Source organism: Capra hircus, chromosome 19 (assembly GCF_001704415.2).
Source record: "Capra hircus breed San Clemente chromosome 19, ASM170441v1, whole genome shotgun sequence".
In the NCBI taxonomy this organism is placed as follows: Eukaryota; Metazoa; Chordata; class Mammalia; order Artiodactyla; family Bovidae; genus Capra; species Capra hircus.
Genome location: NC_030826.1, coordinates 40,101,851 through 40,121,181, shown reverse-complemented (window position 1 = coordinate 40,121,181; position 19,331 = coordinate 40,101,851). Strand labels below are relative to the sequence as shown.

Sequence of the window (19,331 nt, the reverse complement as noted above, 5' to 3'; positions counted from 1 at the left end):
AACCTATAAAGGAAGATAATAAAAGAAAATATGTGTGTATATGTGTGTTATATACATTTTTATATAAGACTGAATCATTGTTTTGCACCTGAAACACAACATTGTAAATAAACTGTACTTCAATTAAATAAAAAGATGTAGAACATTATTATCACCACAGAGGGTTTCTCCACACAACTTCAATACTCTCTCCCATCCCACAAGCAACCACTATTTTCACTTCTCTTTCCATAATTTTGCCTGTTTTTAAACTTCTCTAAACAGAATTGTACAGTGTGTAGTCTATACTTCTGGCTTTGTTTACTCATTGTTATATCTATGAGATTCATTTATACAGGTGAGTGAAAGTCGCTCAGTCGTGTCCGACTCTTTGCGACCCCATGGACTATACAGTCCATGGAGTTCTCCAGGCTAGAATACTGGAGTAGGTAGCCGTTCCCTTCTCCAAGGGATCTTCCCAACCCAGGGATTGAACCCAGGTCTCCCGCACTGCGGGTGGATTCTTTATCAGCTGAGCCACGAGGGAAGCCCATGAGGGGAGTAGTCATTTGCTCCTTTCTTTTGCTATGTAATATTCCATTATAAGAATATACAATCAATTTGTTCATTCACCTGTTGAAGGACACTTGGATTTTTTCCAATTTCTTTATCATGAACAAAACTGCTATGATCATTGTTGTGCATATTCTTTGGTGGACACAGGCACTAAATTTTCTTGGGTATATATATACCCAGGAGTGGAAATGCTAGGTCACAGGTACAGAGTACATTTAGTCTTAGTAGATATGACCAGACAATTTTCCAAACTGGGTTTACCAATTCACACTCCCACCAACAATTTATAAAAGTCCTAGTTTCTGTTTCCTCACTGATACTTGGTATCACCACTTTCTTTAAGCTTCCATGTGTGTGTGCTAAGTTGCTTCATTGTGGACTCTTAGCGATGACCCTATGGACTGTAGCCTGCCAGGCTCCTCTGTTCATGGAATTCTCCAGGCAAGAGTACTGGAGTGGGTTGCCATGCCCTCCTCCAGGGGATCTTCCTGACCCAGGGATCGGACCCACATCTCATTTGTCTCCTGCATTCACAGGCAGGTTCTTTACCACTAGTGCAACCTGGGAAGCTCTTCTTTAAGTTTAGCCATACATTATCTGATTTAGGTTTGTAAAAAAGTACCCTGGTTGCAGTATGAGGAACTAACTGGTGGGGTTAGAAGCGGGTTGGAGAGAAGAAGCTGAGAGCCCAGGTAGAAGGCTAGCGCAAGCATCCAGGGAGGACATGGAAGTGGTTTGGACTGGTGGTAATGGAGAAGTGGACCGATCAGGATTTGGTTTTGGTTGTTTTGCTTTGTTTTTTGTTTTCAGCAAGGCATGTGGGATCTCAGTTGCCTGACCAGACACTGAAGCTATGTCCCCTGCATTGGAAGTGCCGAGTCTTAACCACTGGACCATGAGGGAAGTCCAGGATGTGTTCTGCAATTGAAGATGCCGGGCCAGGCAGATGAGATGAGTGAGGGATGAGGGAAAGGGGCATCATCAAGAGTGGAGCCCTAGATTCCTGCCTCAAAAACTTGGGTGGATGAGAAGACTATTTTCTGAGATGCAGGAGACTGAGGGAATAACTGACGCAGGAGGGAAGGTCAAGGGCTCACATGTGACTGAGTACGCAATGTTTCCTGGAGGTCAGGCTCCCATCAGAGCCTAACACTGAGCTCTAGTTGCCCCACATCTTAGTGTATCTTAGTGTAACTGCGTGCAGAGTGCATGCATCTGGGTAGCAGCAGAGAATGTGCACGCTGTCTGCAATGGACAGATTTGGGTTGGGGGCCCTGTTCTGCCACCTCATTCACCCTGTAACTTGGACACTTTGCTGGGACTGTCCAGCTTCCATCCTCCACCTCACAGTGTTAGAATTAACCAAGATCGCATATCCATGGCACGCCTGAAACACAGAAGAGCTAAAACATTCATTCTTGCAAGTTCCAGGCACTAGGCGGCGTGGCTCCCGAAGCTAGCAGCTTTTCCTCTCACCCACGTTTTTCAAAGTCACTCCAGAACAGCCCAGCCCAGAGTCCTGATAGATGGATTCCCTCTCTCTCCTTTTGGCCCTTCCCCAGCCTCAAAGAAACAGAATGGAGAACAGCAGGAGGGTCGATTCATAGACTTTTATCGGCTTTGACTCCAGCAGGTTTCTGCAATGACAACCGAGCCTGTATAGCACACATGGTTCACTCTGGTGGGGCATGGGAAGGGGTCTGGGAGGCCTGTGGGAGGCAGCAGGGCAGGGGTCAAGGCCAGAGGTGGGCAGCAGCCGAGACTGGACTGGGGGGGGGAGCCCAGGGTTTGGTGAGGACTATGAGCACTGGAGTGACAAGGCTGCTGAGAGGCATCAGGAGGAAGGGTGGCTGCAGGGACAGGAGCGCACATCAGCAGTAGCAGGGAAGAGTGGACAGACAGAGGTCACTGTCTCTAGGGATGGAGGGGGTGGGACACAGCGCCTGTGGACGTGGAGACGTGGGGAGTCTACAGACATATTTTCGCGGTAGGAACAAGACAGATCGCAGTATAAAAGGGACTGTACAATGCAACCTATGATACACTGTTTACATATGATACAAGGCTCTTTCTCTCCTTGAGTTTTAAAAAATAAATTTACAATTCCCGAGCTTTTGGTAAAAAATATATACACTCTCAGAGCAGGAGCAGCAGCTGCTTTGGCTGGGGCTGCTGCTGCCTCTTCGGAAGGGAAAGAGGCAGTGCCAGAAAGGAGGGTGAGGCTGCGCCAGGAAACCTCACCCCGTAGCTGCCGGGAGTCTTGCACCCTCAGCCCTGGAGGCCCCTGATGGGAGAGGGAGGGGAGACTGAGAGGTAACAAAGGCATCGCCAGGGCCCAGTTTTGCTTTTCCAGTCTCTGCCGTTCCCTGCCCCATGTCGGGGCGGGGCGGGGGGGCGGCTGCCTGCCCCAAGTACAGGGGTCCACCCCACCCAGCTCTGATGGGAAGGACCAAGGGGGGAGTCAAGACAGGGAGGAGGATGAGACCATGTGCTGGCATCCTTGCAGAAGAGCCAAAGGGAGATGATAACTCCCTTCTTAGCAGTGCTGCTGCTGCTAAGTCACTTCAGTCGTGTCCGACTCTGTGCGACCCCAGAGACGGTAGCCCACCAGGCTCCCCAGACCCTGGGATTCTCCAGGCAAGAACACTGGAGTGGGTTGCCATTTCCTTCTCCAATGCGTGAAAGTGAACAGTGAAAGTGAAAGTGAAGTCGTGTCCGACTCTTAGCGACCCCATGGACTGCAGCCTACCAGGCTCCTCCGCCCATGGGATTTCCCAGGCAAGAGTACTGGAGCGGGCTGCCATTGCCTTCAGACACCCTAAAATCAGGAGGATGGGCAGAAATCAACCTTGAACTCCTGCTACCATGACTCACCCCACTGCAATGTGGAGGGAGGGTCCTGTAGGCAGCTTAGGCCTCTGTTTCCCTGAGCTTCTTTTACCCTCTCATCAGAGCCCACCCAGGGAACTTTAGGAGGCCTGAGTGGGGGACCTGTAAGGGCTGATGGTAACCCTCCTGTCTGCTCCTGCTCCCTGCCCTCCGGAGCAGCTTCACCCACAAGCCTGGGTGTGCAGGGCAGCGGAGGAGCTGGGCAGGGAGTGGTGGGGGTAGGGAAAGCACCCCATACTGTCCCGGGAGCAGAGCAGACAAGGGTAGCACCAAACAGAAGGACCCCCTCCCCAGGACACACAGCACCTTCCCTCAAATGCCAGATGCAGCGCTACTCCTTCAAAGGGGCCACACGCGCACGTGCAAATACACACACACACACGCACGCAGACAGACACAAGGGCAATATCACATCTGGTGGTGCATCTAGGGGTCCCAGCCCTCACCAAGAAGAAGTCAGGCAGATGCCAGGCAGAAGCCAGGCAGGTGGTGGAGAGGAAGGCTGCCAATCCCTCCCACAGCTCTGCTCTGTGAGATGAGATGGGGCGGGGGGTGGGCAAAGCCTTCCTGCCTGCTTGGGTAGAGGAGATGGGAAACTCCATCTCCGGAACAGACCTGGATGGGAGGGGCCAAGGAAGGAGCTATCTGCCCACTGCTTCCCCTGGGAGGGCAGGAACTAGCAGAGGGTGGCTTGGGCTTGAAGGAGCACGGGGGAGAGGACTTCAGCAGGAAGAACAGGCTTATGAGTCCAGGGCTCAGTCCATTCAACTCCTTCCTGTGGGGCAGGAAGCGGCTCCAGAAGAAAGCTGTCAGGTGTGGGCAGGGAGTTGTGCAAAGTGCTTGAGTGCCAGGTGCCCAAGGACCCTGGTGAGGGGCCGACCAGAACCTCAGTTCTCACTGACTGTTGGCCTCCAGCTTGTAGGAGAGCTCGAAGAGGAGGTTCTGATTGTCGATGACCTGGAACTGGCGCACGTAGGCCTTGGTCTGCAGGTGATGTGGGGAGGCCTCCATATCAAGGCCTGGGGATGTGAGGACAGGGAGGCAGGCGGTCAGGGTACCCTTCTTCCCCTGCACACAACCAGCCAGAGGGAAGGAAGGGTGTGGACTGGGGTGGTTGGTGGGCAGGAGGGCCCCCAGGAAGGCCGGGAGAGAATGGAGAAATGAGATGTTTAAGGAAATAAACACTGGAGTGCGGGAGTCTCCCAGAAACCCTCCTGCTCTGTCAAATCTCCACCTGTAACGCCCTCAAAACCCCGAGTACTCACAAAGGGGCCGGCTCCGGTATTTGCGGACTGTCCTCACTTTTTCGGCCACTGAATGCTGGGAGATGATAAGAACTGAGTCCCGAAAAGGGCCCAGAAAGGTGCTCCCCTCCCAAGGCTCCCCTTCCTCCACTGGACCAAAGAAGGGGTGTGACAGGGGGCCAGGTTAGGGAGAGGCAGAGCTGCCCCTGCCCCAAGCTGCCTGTCAGTTTTGGCACCCATGGGCAGGTTGCCACAGTGACACCACCAGAGAGACAGTCAGGAGTCTGCCGGGCAAGCTGGGCACCATGCGGAAAGGTGCTGTCTTCAGGGGTGTGTGTGCCAAGAGCAGGGGAGGGTACCAGCCACCCCACTCATGGGACTGGGGTTGGCAGAGTCACTCACCAGCTTCTCAATGTTCACCAAGCCATCTACCAGGGTCTTACTTCCCTCGTGCAGGAAAGTCAGGTCTAGGGATGGGGAGAGAAGCAAAGGGGTAAGAGGGGGAGATCCACTTTTCCTGGAAGCGACCCGAGGAGACCTGTAAAAATGGTTCGCTGTTCACTTGACCCCAGAAAGTCATGCAAATCAAGAGGTTCAAATCTTTGTGTTCACTTTAAGAACACTTGTGAAACTGCCGAGGCCACTAAGGGGACTGCATATCCAAAAAGTCACCCAGTATCTGGAGGATGTCACTTTACAGAACCAACGCATGCCATCCAGTCGTTACAGTGGTGGAGCTGGTAACCAAACAGACTCAGGGTTGGTGGTCCAAAGAATGCTGAATTTTTACTGCACATGCTCAAAAATGCAGAGAGTAATGCTGAACTTAAGGGCAGAGAGGCAGATTCCCTGCTCACTGAGCACACCCCAGTAACAAAGCCCCCAAGATGCTGGCGGGTCTTACAGAGCTCATGATCAGATCAACCCATACGTGAACCCTCCCTGCCACATGGAGATGATCCTTATTGAAAAAGAACAGACTGTTCCTGAACCAGAGAGGAGGCTGCACAGAACAAAAAGACACCCCAGAAAAAAACTGAAGAAATACAAAGTTATGGCTGGAGAATAGATCTCACACCCACAGATGCAAATAAAAGTTTACAAAAAAGGGAGAGGAGGTCCAAAGGGCCCTTCCCCTTCCCCAAACCACATTCAACCTGGGGGCTTCTCTCTATGTGGCCACACACAGAGCTGAATTGAGAGGGGATTGAGGGCCTGAACGGGGCATGGAATGTGTGGAGAGGAACATAGCTTAGAAGCCACTCTCACCTTTGAGGATCAGAGGCACGAAAGGAATCACAGGGGGTTTCATCTTGGAGATCACTTCCCGGTAGCTTTTGTGGTTCCTGCAGGGGTCCTAGGGTTCCACAACAGAGGGAAAAAGTGACAAATAGGCCCAGTGTACCCTAAAGTTGTCCCCCTCTCCCCTCCCCCAGCCCCTTCCCTACAAATATCTCCAAACAGACAGGGGTGTGTTTGGGTATTTAAGTGGGGACTTCACTGCTGTATCCTCTTCTCTGGGGAAAACAAAGCTACAACCCTCCCAGCTTCCCTCCCAGCGTGGTAGGCTGGAGGAGGGAGGGTGGGGAGGGGGGCTCCCAGACACAGAAAACCTTGAAAGGGAAGCTGGAGGTGAAAGGTTTGCAGGCACTGAGTCTCTGGGGTGCCAGTCCAGCGGCAGATAAAAGAGCCAAAGCCACTCACCGTCAGGTTCTCGAATTTGCGGAACAAGTTCTTGAATTTCCCTGGCAGCTTCTGCAGGTTGAAGGAAGGAGATGTCAGATTCTGGAGCTCCTTGGGTTTCATAGGCCCGCCTGACTAACCCCCAGGTGTTAGAGGGGGAAAGGGCCGGAGTGCCTGACAGGGGGCTGGGAAGCCTATGGGGTGGGGAAGTAGACCCAGCCTTGGGCTAGGTCTGGGGCGCTGGCAGCGGCCCAGAGGAATGATCTCTTCTGGCGAAATGGAGACCACTGCTGATGCCTGAGCCACGCACAAAGCCTCCCTGGGTGCGGGCTGAAATCCCAGAGCCCATTCTGCGACCTGGGCCGGGCTGCCTGCCCCCAACCCACCACCCCGCGGTCAGGCGCGGATTCGCCTTCACTGATGTGCACCGGTACCCGGCCCTTTAGCCCTGCCCGGTGCCCCGGAGCTGTAGTCGCCAGAAGGAGGCGCCTCCTTCCAGTCCTCACAAAAGCTCCCCAGAGGTGAGCAGCCGTCCCGGGAAAGATCTCTGGGGTGAGCCCAGGGATGTCAAGACTGTGTGTGGAGGTCAAGATCCCCGAGGTGGGCCGGCCCAGTGGGGAGGCGAGGAGGCGGTCACCTCACCTCCCAGGTGAGCCTCAGGCGGCTGACGGCGGCGTTGTCCAGCCCCATAACCACGGCGTAGAAGGACAGCAGATCCTGGTTCTGCTTGCAGCTGCGGGGGCGGGAGGCGGGGTCAGCGGGGCGGGAGGCGGGGTCAGCGGGAGGGGAGGCGGGGTCAGCGGGAGGGGAGGCGGGGTCAGTGAGGGGCGGGCGGGAGGCCAGGGATTCCCCCTCCGCGGCTGGCCGCACTCACATGGCCGCGATCTTGATGAACTTCTTGAGCAGCTGCGCGCGCTTGCCCGGGGCCTCGCAGAGCAGCACCTCGGTGGCCACCCAGTGGGTAACCTCGCTGCAGCGCTGCAGCAGCAGCTCGAGGTTGGCCGTCTCCCGGCGGCCGCGCTCCCCGTGGAACACGTAGTCCACGAACTCCAGCTGAAGCCGGGGCGGCGGAGGGGGCGCCATGGCGTCGGATGGAGGCGGGGGACGGGGAGATGACAGTGGGAGGCAGGGAGCCAGGACAGGCAGGAGGGCGGGGGCGGGAGGGGTGGAAAATAGAAAAAGCGGGGACAGGACAGGATGCAACGAGGGGGAGGGGAAACAACCAACATTAATAATACTCTACCATCTACTGAAAGCTTACACGCTGCCAAGCGCTTGAACCATCTGATCGACCTTACTGTCGCTGCCTTTTCTTTAATAGTGAATATTTTACAAATACTAACTGTGGGTCAGGTTCTGTATAAGCGCCACTTGGATCCTGAACCACCCTGATGGGGGGCAGGGGATGGTCCTCTCTTTCTTCTTTTTTTCCCCAGGTTCGGGGACAAAGGCTTAGAGAGGTTCTGGCGGCACACTGTCCCAGGGCATGCTGCAAGGACGCGGAGCGTCCTAAGCAGAACTTTCAGCCCGGAGTGCTGCCTCTCTGCAGGCCCCCAACCCAGCTGCAGCCTCAGTCCCCACCTCGTGCACACAGCGGAACAGCTCCCAGTGGAAAGCGGTAAGGTGGTTGGCCACGTCCTCAGGCTCCCCGCGATGGATCTCCGTGTCTCCAGGGGAGACCTGGATCTCCTCAGGAAGGGGCACCTGGTGGGGCAGGCAGGGGCACAGGGGCTGGGCTTGTGAATTTCTGCCCCAGCCCCTCTCAGCCTCCGCTACCAGCCAAGGCTTATGAAGGAGTTCTTACCAGGGCCTCAAAGCTGTCTCGGGTGCAAGCAAACAGGTGGCTGTTGATGCCCAGTGTGGTGAAGACGCAGTCTTCAGTCGGCTGGAGAAGGACCTTCTCTGCAGGAGAACGAGCTGCTTTGCCTTAGCATCGACCCCTGCACCCTCGCATCCCCCAGCCACTGCCCCATCCCAACACTCCCAACCCTGCACAGATGTACTCTAGACTAACGGGACTTGTCATCACTGGCCTATGCTGTATTTAAACGACAGTTTTCAAAAAATGGATTGTCTTGCATTTACAACCTCCTTTTGACTCCTAACATTCTTTTTAGCTCTTCTCTTATTCTATCATCGCAGTGACACTGAGAAAACAAGATTTTTTTTTTTCTGTCTTAGAGGAAAATAAGGCTATAACCACACTGCAGGGATTTTTGCCCTTCCTACTGGGATTGGAGGCCCATACTGTGTCTTTGGTCTCAAGAATGTAGCATCTGTAGATGCTTGAGGAGGTTAGAGGACCAGATCCCTAGGTGAGTAAGAGGCAAGCACCCAGAGCAGCATCCAAGTGTCCTGGACCACTGTGTCCCCAACTTTAATGTGCATAGATATCACCTGGGGATCTTATTAAAACACATTCTGACTCTGCAGGTCTAGGGTGGGCCTGAGATACTTTTTAGCAAGCTCCCAGGTAATGCTCCTGTGGCTGGTCCTAGGGTCACACTTAGAGTAGCAGCCAGGGCCTAGAATTCAGCTGTTACTTCTGCCCCCGGGCCATTGGGCTTGAGTTTCTCTCCTTGTCCTACCACTCCCCCGCCCACGCCCCACCACCTCACCAGCCCAGCTCTTTCTGACCCTCACCTCCTGAGGAGGCCACAGCAACCAGGATGAGGGAATCCTCACGCCCCGCAGGCTCCTCTGAGTACTGCAATTTCTCCGTCACAGAGCCCAGAATGTCCTGCACAGATGCTGAGAGGCGGCTGCGTATGGTCACGTAAGAGTGATCAAGCATGTAGACCCGGCAGAAGACTAGACAGAGACCGGAAGGTGGCTTTTCACCAGCGGGCAGAAGGGCAGCATCAGCACAGCCCCCGCCCGAGCACCTCTGTTCCCCACCCCACTGCAATCTTAAATGGGTTGGCCTCTGAAAAAGATGTGAAAAGGACTGGTTCTGAGACAGAAGGAAACCCCACAGAGGGCGCCCGCGATCCGGAGACCCCTCAGAGCCCCCAGAACACTCACTCTCATCGGAACCCCGGAAAGCCACGCGGGTCTGCAGACAGGAGTCTATCCGACGGAAGTGGCGGAAGAGTGGCTTTACCTGCTTGCTGGGCGGCTGGCTCTCCTCCGGGATCCTGGTGTGGACACCACTGGGCATCAGAGAGCCCAGCCAGGCATCCTGCATGCCAGGCAGGCAGCATCAAGCAAGGATGTCAGAACCGGGTCAAGGATGCCCCAGCATCAGGTTCGGAGAGTGGTGAAGGAGGTCAGAAGACAGGACCACGGCCAGCAGAGGACAGCTGTCCGAATGACCGAATCAAACGCCACCTCCTCCTGAATTCTTCTCTGTCCACCCCACCCACCAGCAGAGGTCACCTTTTTGTCTCAATGGCTGTAGGACATTGGGCTAATATGTGTTTACCTTCGTGTTTTATCTCTTCTACAAGATTGAGAGCTAACTGAATTTTATTTTCAACCTCCAGGCCTAGCACGCTGCCTGGTACATGGCAAGTGTAGGTCATCAGCTGTTTGCTGAATTTTACTGACAAAAACTTCACAGTCTGGGAGGGAGACAGACTTGCGTACAGCTACTTCTCACACCAGACAGGAGGTGTTAGATGATATAATAAGGGCACAAGAAGAGTTTTGTTGGTACAGGGAGGCGGGGGGCGGGGGGACAGCTACCGCCAAAAGATGCTTTAACTGAGAAGATGGCATTTGACCTGGACCTTGAAGGACAACAGGAAGAGAAGGAGGTGGGAGGAGGGCACTCTGGGGTGGACCATATAAGTGATAGCAGGAAGTTGAGAACACACAGGTGTTCATGGAATTGGTGGGTGTATAGGGAGTGTCATGCGTAAGGGGGGATGTGGGAGATGTGAAAGGAAGGATCAGCAGAAGGCAGACAGAGAGAGGGGCTAGGATGTTGTAGGGGGGGGCATGGATATTTTGGGAACAGAAGCACAAGGTTGTCAAATTTGAAAGATCTCTCTGGCATCAGCATAAGACACAAAACCACAAGCTAAAGCCGTGGATCGGAGGCTGTGGCTATAATCCAGGTGAGAGATACTGAAGCCTAAATGAGGGTTATGACAGTGGGATGGAGAAACTGAAAGGGCTGAAAAGATGGACAGATGGACACAGTGGTGTCTTGAAGTCAGCTCACAATGGCTCGTGAAGGCAGACTGTTAAATTTTGCCAACTGGTTTTAAACACAGCCATTAAAAAATTAATTATAATAGATAATTGTATATAAACATATATATATTTTATAAACTTATAGCCAAATTATTATAATACAGAAAATGTCATTTCCTAACTGTTTCACCACGTTCTCTGTGCTCTTCAGGCTATTTGTGTCTGTTGGATTTGTATGGTAAAGGTACTACACAATGACCTGCTGCTGCACATCTCTTCCCAACTTCACATTCAGTGACATCATGCTGGGAGCTTGAAATTAACCATGGTGAGCGAATTTACACCATGGGAATCAGCAAAAGCTACAAGTCAGGGCTCTTTTTCCTGGAGTGCTGGTTGTTCAATATTTATCAGTACACCACTGGACGGACAAGTAAGTGGATGGGAGAATGGATCCCCAAAATGACTGGAAACAATGCTTTGTGCTCCTCTCCAGTAAGAGAAAGGGACTGAAATCAAGGCATCTTGGAGTCCAAAGGCCAGAGGCACCCAGCCCTCTAATTGAGGAACAAGGGGGACTTCTTTCCTGGCCCCTCCCCGAGCCCATTCCCCTCACTTTAGCTCCACTGTTTCCACAAGCTGGTGCAGCCTCAGTGTGTCCTCTCGGAGGTCCTGGTAAAGAGACTCATCCTTCATAATCAGCAGGTACAGGTCCTGCAGAGACAAGGAGAAAGAAGGTGAGGGCAGAGGTCTCATCCCAGCATCACTCTCTGCAAAGGCAGGGCAGGGCCTCCATGCCTTCAAGCACAGAAGAATCCTGTAAGCTAGGACTTGCTGGCCTCTTTTCTTCCAGGTACCCAGCTTGAGAAGTATGGTTCCTTCAAAAGGGCCCCTTCCAGAGCAAACAGCCTGGTCACCCACCTTCTCATCCCAGGCCCACCTTGATGATGCGGCCAGCCCCCTCTTCCTCCTGCAGCAGCCCCTGGTAGGTGTCCAAGAAGTGAAGGAGCATGGCTAGACAGGCCTGCTTCCGGCCCAGCCCGTCAGGGCCTTCCATGCCTCCTGCCCAAACAAAGCTGACCCCTAAGTTAAGAAAAAGCCCTGGCAGGCAGACTTGAGGACACTGGTAAGGGGTATGGAAGGCAAGGCTTTGCAATGGGAGCCAAGGCCAGCCCTAAAAATTCTCTAGGTTTGGGGCCAGAGAGAAAGGGGCTCTGAAGTTCCCTGGAACCAGGACCCCTCATGCCCCAGCCCAGGTTTTTGCCAGAGTAGGTAGGGATGGCACCCACTTGACCACATGCAGCTCTTGCCTGTTTGAATTTCACCTGAAGAAATTCACTAGAAGCTACTCCGCCTGGACCCACCCAACCCCTGATCAGCCCACAGCCCAGAGCTCACAGTAGGCTGATAAAGGCTGATGGTGCTAACCACAAACCTGACCATCTCTCTGTGTAAGGCCTGGTGTTTCAAAGAGAACCTATGATATTCTATTCACGGGCCTGCCATTTACAATTAGGTCCTAGAATAACTTGGTGAGAGGCCCTATGAATAGCCCAGTCAGTGACTTGTCTCTAGTGACCCTATGAAAGCACAGCCATGACCTGATGTTTACATCAGACCCTGTAATAACTCGCTGGGCGACCGGATGTTTAGAGCAATAATTCAGTGGGGAGAGAGGCGCTCTTAATAGAATAATAACACCTTACATCCATACAGGGCTCTGCAGTCTCCAAGCACTCCTACCTCTACTGCCAGAATGGTCTCCACAGCAGCCCCAGGGGCAGGTACTGTTTAGCCCTGTTTTACAGAAGGGGAAACTGAGGCCCCAGGAAGTCAGGTGATCTTTCCGAGGTCACACAGTTGGTGAGTGAAGAACCTGGGATTGAAACCCAGGTGTGTTTTCTTGGGAAGAGCTTAGCCCCTCACATCCCATGGCATGTGGGATGCAGGTAGTGGCTCCCTCCTGACCTCCCCTTTTGCAAGCTTCACAAAAGGATATTACTGGTGCAGCTCCTGCAGAAATTTCTCCGTGGGAAGGAAGAGCGAATGAGTGAGGACGATGTCATCCAGCAGGGTATCTGTAAGAGCAGTCGCCACCACTGATGTCAGGAGGGCACTTCCAGGACCTGGTTGGACGCTCACCACGCCCCCTCTCTTGCCTCAAGGGCAAATTCTCTTTAGCTGGGCTGAAGCCTCAGCCACTTGCCCAGTCATGCTCTGCACATGCCCCACCATACATACACACACACACACACACACACACACACACACACACACACACACACACACGTGAAGGTTCTGGGCAGCCGCTGCGGGGGTGGGGTTGGCAGCTGCTGAGGCAACTGGAGGGAAGGAGGGGGCGCCCTCCGATGGCCACGCCCACTTTTCTCCAGTGTGCGTGGGTAGCGGGTCACTTAATACGCCAAGCTTGAGATCTGTCCGGGAAGGGGGGCAGGGAAGAGAGGTAGGCCCCTATAAGTGTCTCTAGGCCAAGAGAACTTCTAAGCACAGAGGTAGGGTCAGCGGCAGCGTGTGTGTGTGTGTGTGTGTGTGTGTGTGTGTGTGTGTGTGTGTATGTCCCTCCTCCCCTCCCCACTCCCTACCTAAGAGTTTTGAGTTCCAACTAGGCAGGTGAGAACCAGCCCCATTAAAAGGGAGAGGGACGACTGCCATCTCTTTGATCCCAAAGCCTTTAAATAGAAAGCTTATGTCCTCCAGCTGCCCAGGGATGGAAGAGTTAATGATGCAAGGGTGGAGGGGAGTGGCTCCTCACACCACCCTTTCCCCCTCCACACCCCCATCTGGGCCTGGCTCAGCCAGTCAGCCAGGTACAAGGTCGCCCTGACTTGCAGCCAGCCCTGGGGTGGGGCAGGGCAGCCTGGCACACACAGACAGGCAGGGCACGGGGAGGGAGCCAGGTGTCCTCATCAGAACAGGTTAGGGCCAGGTCCCCAGGTACTGCCCCAAGGCTTCTGATGGCCCTTGGGTCACCATCCCCTGGCCTCCAATTCTAGCCATGAAAGTGAAGCGGGTGAATCAACATGAGATCCTCAACTTCAATGATTTCATTTCACAAATGAGAAACCAAGGCCCAGAGCTGAGAGGAACTTGCCTGGAGCTGGAGTAAGAACCCTGACTCCTGCGTTTCTGTTCTTTTCTCACTGTGCTTGAGGCAAGCAGAGTGTCAGAGTGAAGTACAGTGGGCAGTGGGGGGCTGCTTTGGCTTGTTTGGGGTAGCTTGTGCAAGTCTCCCCCGCCCACACACCCTGGGAGGGAACTGAGATTGCTTAAGAATATTGGTTATATTGGAGAATATCAGAGTGGCAAGTTAAGCTTGATTCTCATCTATTCTGGGACTGCTTTGGGGTTCCCCCAAACAAGTTACTCTGGAGATCCAGCCTGCCAGTCCAGGTAATACAGTGACAGTCAGTTCAAGAGTCCTTCTTCAGGGGCTACTAAGCAGCATCTGTGGCACCAGGCCCTGGCAAAAGGGGAAAGACAGTTTCTCCCTTTTTCTCTCTGCCCAGTCTTTAAAGTGAGTCAGAGAGCCACCCCAGCCCTGATCCTCAGCCCCAGGGATGGGGACGAGGACTAGGGATGTCCCCAGTCCTTCCCTCTACTCTTTATCTCACAGGAAAGATAAACAGAGCAAAGGAAGAAGACCATGGGGCAGAGTGGGGGAAATGGTGCCATAGGGGCTACAGTTTGGTGTCTGTCTCTTCCTAGGCAGGCTCTGGTCCAATGCACAGCCTCCCCAGGGAATGTGTCATAGAGACACAGTGTGTGTAGTGTAGGCGGGAAGTTATGGTTAAGAGAGCTGTGTGTGTCTGATATTTTTCTAATTAAATCCAAAAGGTGTCAGCTCCCCAGGGCAACTGCAACCTGAGCCAAAGAGAGTACTTGGGTCTTGAGAAAAATCTAGGGGAGTGGAGCCCCATTCCGCACACCTGGGTTAGGGCTACCTGCAAAGGTCTGGGAGCAATGCGTGAAACCCCCATCTGTAAGCCCTCAGCCTGGGCTCCCAATCCTCAGACCCCACTGGGTGTTAGTGAAATGCTGACAATTAGCCCTGAAGACCCTTGGTCTTTTACTTCAGCCGCTTACCACCAATCTGGGGCCTCAGTTTCCTCAAAATGTCCTTAGCAGGGGTGCTGGTGGGGAGTGGCAAAATAGCTTCATCATTTAGGGAATAAGCCTCTCAGGGTGTGGTTATTTTTAAAGAGGCCCTGTGCTGAGGCCTGCCGCCGGAAGGGCGGGAGCTGGAGAGGTTCAGACCCCCCTGTATGCTGCAGGGCCTGAGGTCTGCCCAGCCACCAGACACCTTCTGAATCCGCCCCCAACTAGAATACCTCTCTCCACACACGCCCCCCCACCCCCAAGCTGCTAGGGACAATGCATCCCTTTGCCAGAGCCTAAAGGCAGCTTGGGCCGCTGTGTGCCTGTCTGGTGCTGCCCCGCCAAGTGGGCCAGCCCTCTGCTCTGGGCCTTCTAAAGAGAACCCGGGACTCCTAGAAGGTCTTTTGGGGCTTGGCCACCTCTAGAGGGCTGCACTGACTGGTCTGGGCAGCTTCCATCTTAGTGTGTCAAGTCTAATTCTCAGCCACAGAAGGAGGTAGTCAACACTGGGGACCCATAGGGTCTGGATGAAATGTCCAGGGGAGAGGAAGGGAGGCTCAATGAGGAAAAGGGGTTCAGCTTCTTCTCCAGGCGTGGGTGAGGCTGCTACACAGAGGAAGGTGGCACTGTCACTTCTCTGCTGCAGAAAGCTCTGTCCCTCCCATAGACCCCTACCCCACTTCAACCGGCCACTCAACCCCACACCAAGGCTCCCGCACGGGGCCACCCTCAACGTCCAAGGGCAAGCAAGAGGACCCGGGTGGGGGAGGGGCAAACCCTACTCTGGGATGGATGAGCCAGCCCACTCCTTACCTGAAGCGGCGCTGTCCCTGGTGGCCCCTCCGGCCAGCCGCTCCAGAACCCAGTTCAGAAGATGCTCCGGCCGCTCGGGGGCGCCCAGAGGGGCCCAGGGTGGAGGAGTCAGAGGCTCGCCGGGGGACAGCTCGTCTGAGGAGTACGAGGAAGGGGAACGCAGGGGTCCCCCTCCCCCGAGCGGCCCGGGCCCCGGGACCTCCTCCAGCTGCAGCCAACAGGGCCCTCCGCTGCCGAGCTCTTCCGCGACCCCCGCCGGCTCTCCTCCGTCCTCCTCTGGGGGCGGCTCCAGCCCCGGCTCGGCGGGGGGCTCCCGGAGGAAAGCTGGGAGCAGCAGGCGAGACACGCTCTGACGCCGCTGCAGCGGCCGCGGTCCCCCGGCTGGACCGCCGCCCCCGCCAGGTCCCCCACCCCCTCCAGGCCCGCCGCAGCTCCCCGGACCCCCGCCGGGACCTCCCGCCACCGTTCGCCCCGCCAGCTGCGACGTCTGCTTCTTCAGAAATTTCTCCAGCGGCTTCATAACCCCCCCCCCGCCCCTCTCCTCAGGGCCGCCGGGGGACCCAGGTGTCCCAGGCACGGGCGGGGGGGGCAGGGACACGATGCTCAGAGCCGGAGGGGCAGAGCTGAGGGCCGTGCCAGGCTCCGGACTGGGGCCAGAGGTGCCCGAGGCTCGCTGGCCGGAGTCCAGTGGCCAGTGGCCGGGGGAGGTACCAGAGGGAAGGAGTGCCGGCTCTCAGTGGCCCCCCATGCCGGCTGCAGCGCACGCGGCCCAAAGGGTGGGCAGGCTGCGGGGCCGGTGCCCAAAGGATCTGCGCTCCTGGGCCGGGCTGCGGCGGCAGAGGCAGCGGGCGGAGCGCAAGGCTGTGAGGACGCGGCGGCGGCGGCGGCGGCTGCGCTCCTGGCCGGGGGGAAGGTGGCAGAACTGAGACCGCGCCCCCTCCTCCAGTCCCCGCCCAGTCCCCGCCCCTACCCTTCATGGGCCCGCCCACCTGGGCCGCGCGAGGCTTGAACTTGGGCGCTGGGGCTGACGGTGAGGGAAAACAGTAAGGGGCTGAATGGGATTGGGTTCGGAGTAGACGCAGACATTAATGGCAAGGGTGAGGGAGTCATTTACCAGTGGAGAGGGAGCTTCCTGGCTCGAGGCTTAAGAGGACTCTTGGTATCACTGCAAAAAATCAGGCTGCACACCTTGATGGACCTGCCTGTATTCAAGTGAGGGAGGCCTAAAAAAATGCTGATTGGGTGTCCATAACTCTCGATCTCGATTGTGCCCTCTGTTGCCCTACTCAGTGGAGTATGTGGTCTTTATCTTCTTTCTGTAAAAAGGGCTGGGGAGGCCTCGAGTGAAATGGCATTGGAATGGGGGAGGGGGGCGGGGGGGGTGCACCAACCATCTGCCCTTTCTGGTAGGGCACAATAGATGGTGAGGGCCTGGCCTGTGACAGGCAGGTACTGGCAGGCAGGTAGAAGCCAAGCAGAGAGTAGCAGGTTGTGGCAAGTCTAATTAGGGTGAGGAGAAGAGATGGTAGGCAGAGGGAGAGCGAGACCAGGAGCGCAAGGGCACCCTCACCTGCTGGCAGCAGGAGGAAGCAGAGCCCTGGAGATGGGTGACAAGCTCTAGAACTGCCAACCAACACCATCAGGCATAGAGAGACCCTCCAGAGGTGACATAGCCATGGAGTGGGGAAAGCGGTCCCAAATATGCACTCCAGATGATCCTTATTTCTGATGCCTATGCCCAAAGCATTCTGTCACTAAGGATAGACTGTCCCAGGTAGAGGCGGGTATGGAGACACGCTCATGGTAATCACGTCAAGGGTAAAGTAACAAGGTGGGGCAGTGGCACCAGGAAACATGTGGGTTGAGGCTCCTTGGACAATGCCCCACCTCTGTTTACTGTGCATGGGCCATGCAGAGAAGGAATGCGAAAGCCTGGAGTGGTGGCAGAACTGAACAGGGTGTGTACTACACGTGTCACCATGTGTGCTTATCTGGTCCGATGTGTACAAGAACATGTGTTCACAGAATTAAAGCTTTGCACACCCATCTGTTTGTGGATTTGCAAAAAGGAACAGTAAAAAAGGAGAGAACACAATTTTGGCTGACAAGCTAGAATAGAGATCCAAGTATCAGTTTCCTGATACTCTCTTCACTGGATACCCTGATGTCCCTGGGGTCAAGAGGGGAAGCTGGCTGGAGTGGCTTGGAGCTCCCCAGGCATTTCATGAACTGAGTAAGAAGAGAGGAGGGCTCCACTCCCAGCACATGCCACAGTTACCAGATTAAGCTGGTTGCCTTGGTAACGTCCTCTCTGGGCAGGATTTGGGACTGTCATTTAGGAAGGGGGAAGAATTGGGGAGTGTGGAGCGTGTTGGGGCTGCAAATACAAGGGTCAAAGAGATTCCTGGAAATTGGAATTGGGGAACAGGACCTCAGCACCCTCCAACTACTCAAGGGCATCAGGCATAGACTAAGTTCAAGATCTTGAATCAGAGAGGAAAACCAGCATCAAGTTATGGTGCTCCTGGAACAGCACTGGTTCTTGCCCCAGTTGCACATTGTAATCCAAGGAACTTTTCAAAAATAATGTTGCCCCGGCCACACTTCTAATTAATTAAATCAGATTGCTGAGGTAGGGCCAAGGTTTATGGTATTTTTTTTTGTTTTAAGGATCCTCAAATGATTTGTGTAGCCAGGATTGAGAATTATTGCCCTAGAGGGACAACCCAACCGAAGTGGGCTACTGATGCTGGGAGACAACTTTGGAATTCTAAGTCCTTTGCTGTTCTGAGTCTCCCATAAGGCCCACGTGCTGACCTCATGGGGAAGATGGTTGTCAAGGCATCTACACTCTATGATGGAAGAAACAGGGAAAGAGGGCGGTGTGATTAATACCTGTGAGGAGAATGGGGCCAAAAAGTTTAAGCACCCAGTCCATGGACTTCTGGAAGGGGATAGAGCAGGACTACCTAAGGCTGATCTGTCTGCCCCTAACAGTTGCCTTCTTTCTGCCCACTGAGAGGCAGGCTGGGAGGGCAGAGAACCTAGGGGCTTTGCTGAGCTTGAGTTTCTTCTTGCTGAGCTGGTTACCAGGGCAACAGAGAGAGCAATGGGATCTAACTGCAGGACTGGAGAATCAAGAGGCAAGGGTGAGGGGGAAGTATCTAAACACGGTTATTCCTCCTGCCAGTGACCCACCTCCAAGGCTGGCTGGCATTCTTTGTATGACCCCACGAGATCAGGCCCATAGTTACCCATCACTCTGCAGGGGAGAAGGGAAGTTAACTGACATGACTCAAAGAGAAATCTGGGGTGAGGGTCAGAAGAGTAAATGGTTCTCTGGCTGTGGCAGCAGCAGCAAGGGGCATAGGAGGGAGTCCCAACTGTCATTTGAAGATATACCACAAAGATCTGTGGGACTCAAGGACAGCTGCTGCCAGCTCCACACTGAACTCAATTGCTGCCCCACACCAGGGACAGCCTTTGTAGTAAACTTCCACACCACCAGGATCTGGAGGAGGAAGCAAGTCAACTCAAAGCTAGCTACCCAGTGGCCTAGCTAACTGGCAGCATAAGCCAGAGCTGGTCTTTCGATCTCTTTTTTTCCTTTAGCCAGACTTTGAATATATGCAACTATTAATTATTCTATACATAAATTTTAATTTCTTACAAAATTCTGTATTCCATATTGCTAGGTCACTTCACTCTTCATTTTATGCCACATTTCCATCAAGATTTCCCCAAATCACAATCTGCTGGATTGTGTGTTGTTGTTCTAAGTTGTGTCCAACTCAGCGATGCCATGGACTGTAGCCCGCCAGACTCCTCTGTCCATGACATTTCTCAGGCAAGAATACTGGAGTGTCCCCTCTTCTTTAATTGCACTAAGAC

At 54.3% G+C, this 19,331-nt stretch overlaps 1 protein-coding gene across 2 annotated transcripts; it reads right to left on the bottom strand.

Annotated features, from left to right (window-relative positions):
- On the bottom strand, positions 3,267–16,356 carry RAPGEFL1 (Rap guanine nucleotide exchange factor like 1). Of its 2 annotated transcripts, none has more exons than XM_018065024.1 (15): positions 15,441–16,356; positions 12,511–12,589; positions 11,452–11,587; positions 11,128–11,225; positions 9,396–9,508; positions 9,015–9,182; positions 8,176–8,288; positions 7,953–8,075; positions 7,246–7,424; positions 7,014–7,104; positions 6,393–6,443; positions 5,958–6,045; positions 5,091–5,155; positions 4,710–4,764; positions 3,267–4,463 (listed from the first exon to the last, which is right to left on the bottom strand). In XM_018065024.1, exons 1-15 carry the CDS (start codon positions 15,958–15,960, stop codon positions 4,339–4,341), a joined length of 2,004 nt encoding a protein of 667 aa, XP_017920513.1. In that variant the 5' UTR covers positions 15,961–16,356; the 3' UTR covers positions 3,267–4,338. The 2 variants fall into 2 exon arrangements, with proteins under 2 accessions (XP_017920513.1, XP_017920514.1); XM_018065025.1 differs by having other exon boundaries at positions 8,176–8,273; positions 15,441–16,355.

Coding starts and splice junctions, on each gene's coding strand:
- RAPGEFL1 (XM_018065024.1), bottom strand. CDS start 15,960: ATGAAGCCGCTGGAGAAATTTCTGAAGAAGCAGACGTCGCAGCTGGCG. Junction 9,509..11,127: donor GTGGAAACAGTGGAGCTAAA/GTGAGGGGAATG, acceptor TGTCCACACCAG/GATCCCGGAGGAGAGCCAGC. Junction 5,156..5,957: donor CGTGCCTCTGATCCTCAAAG/GTGAGAGTGGCT, acceptor CCCCATCCCTAG/ACCTGACTTTCCTGCACGAG.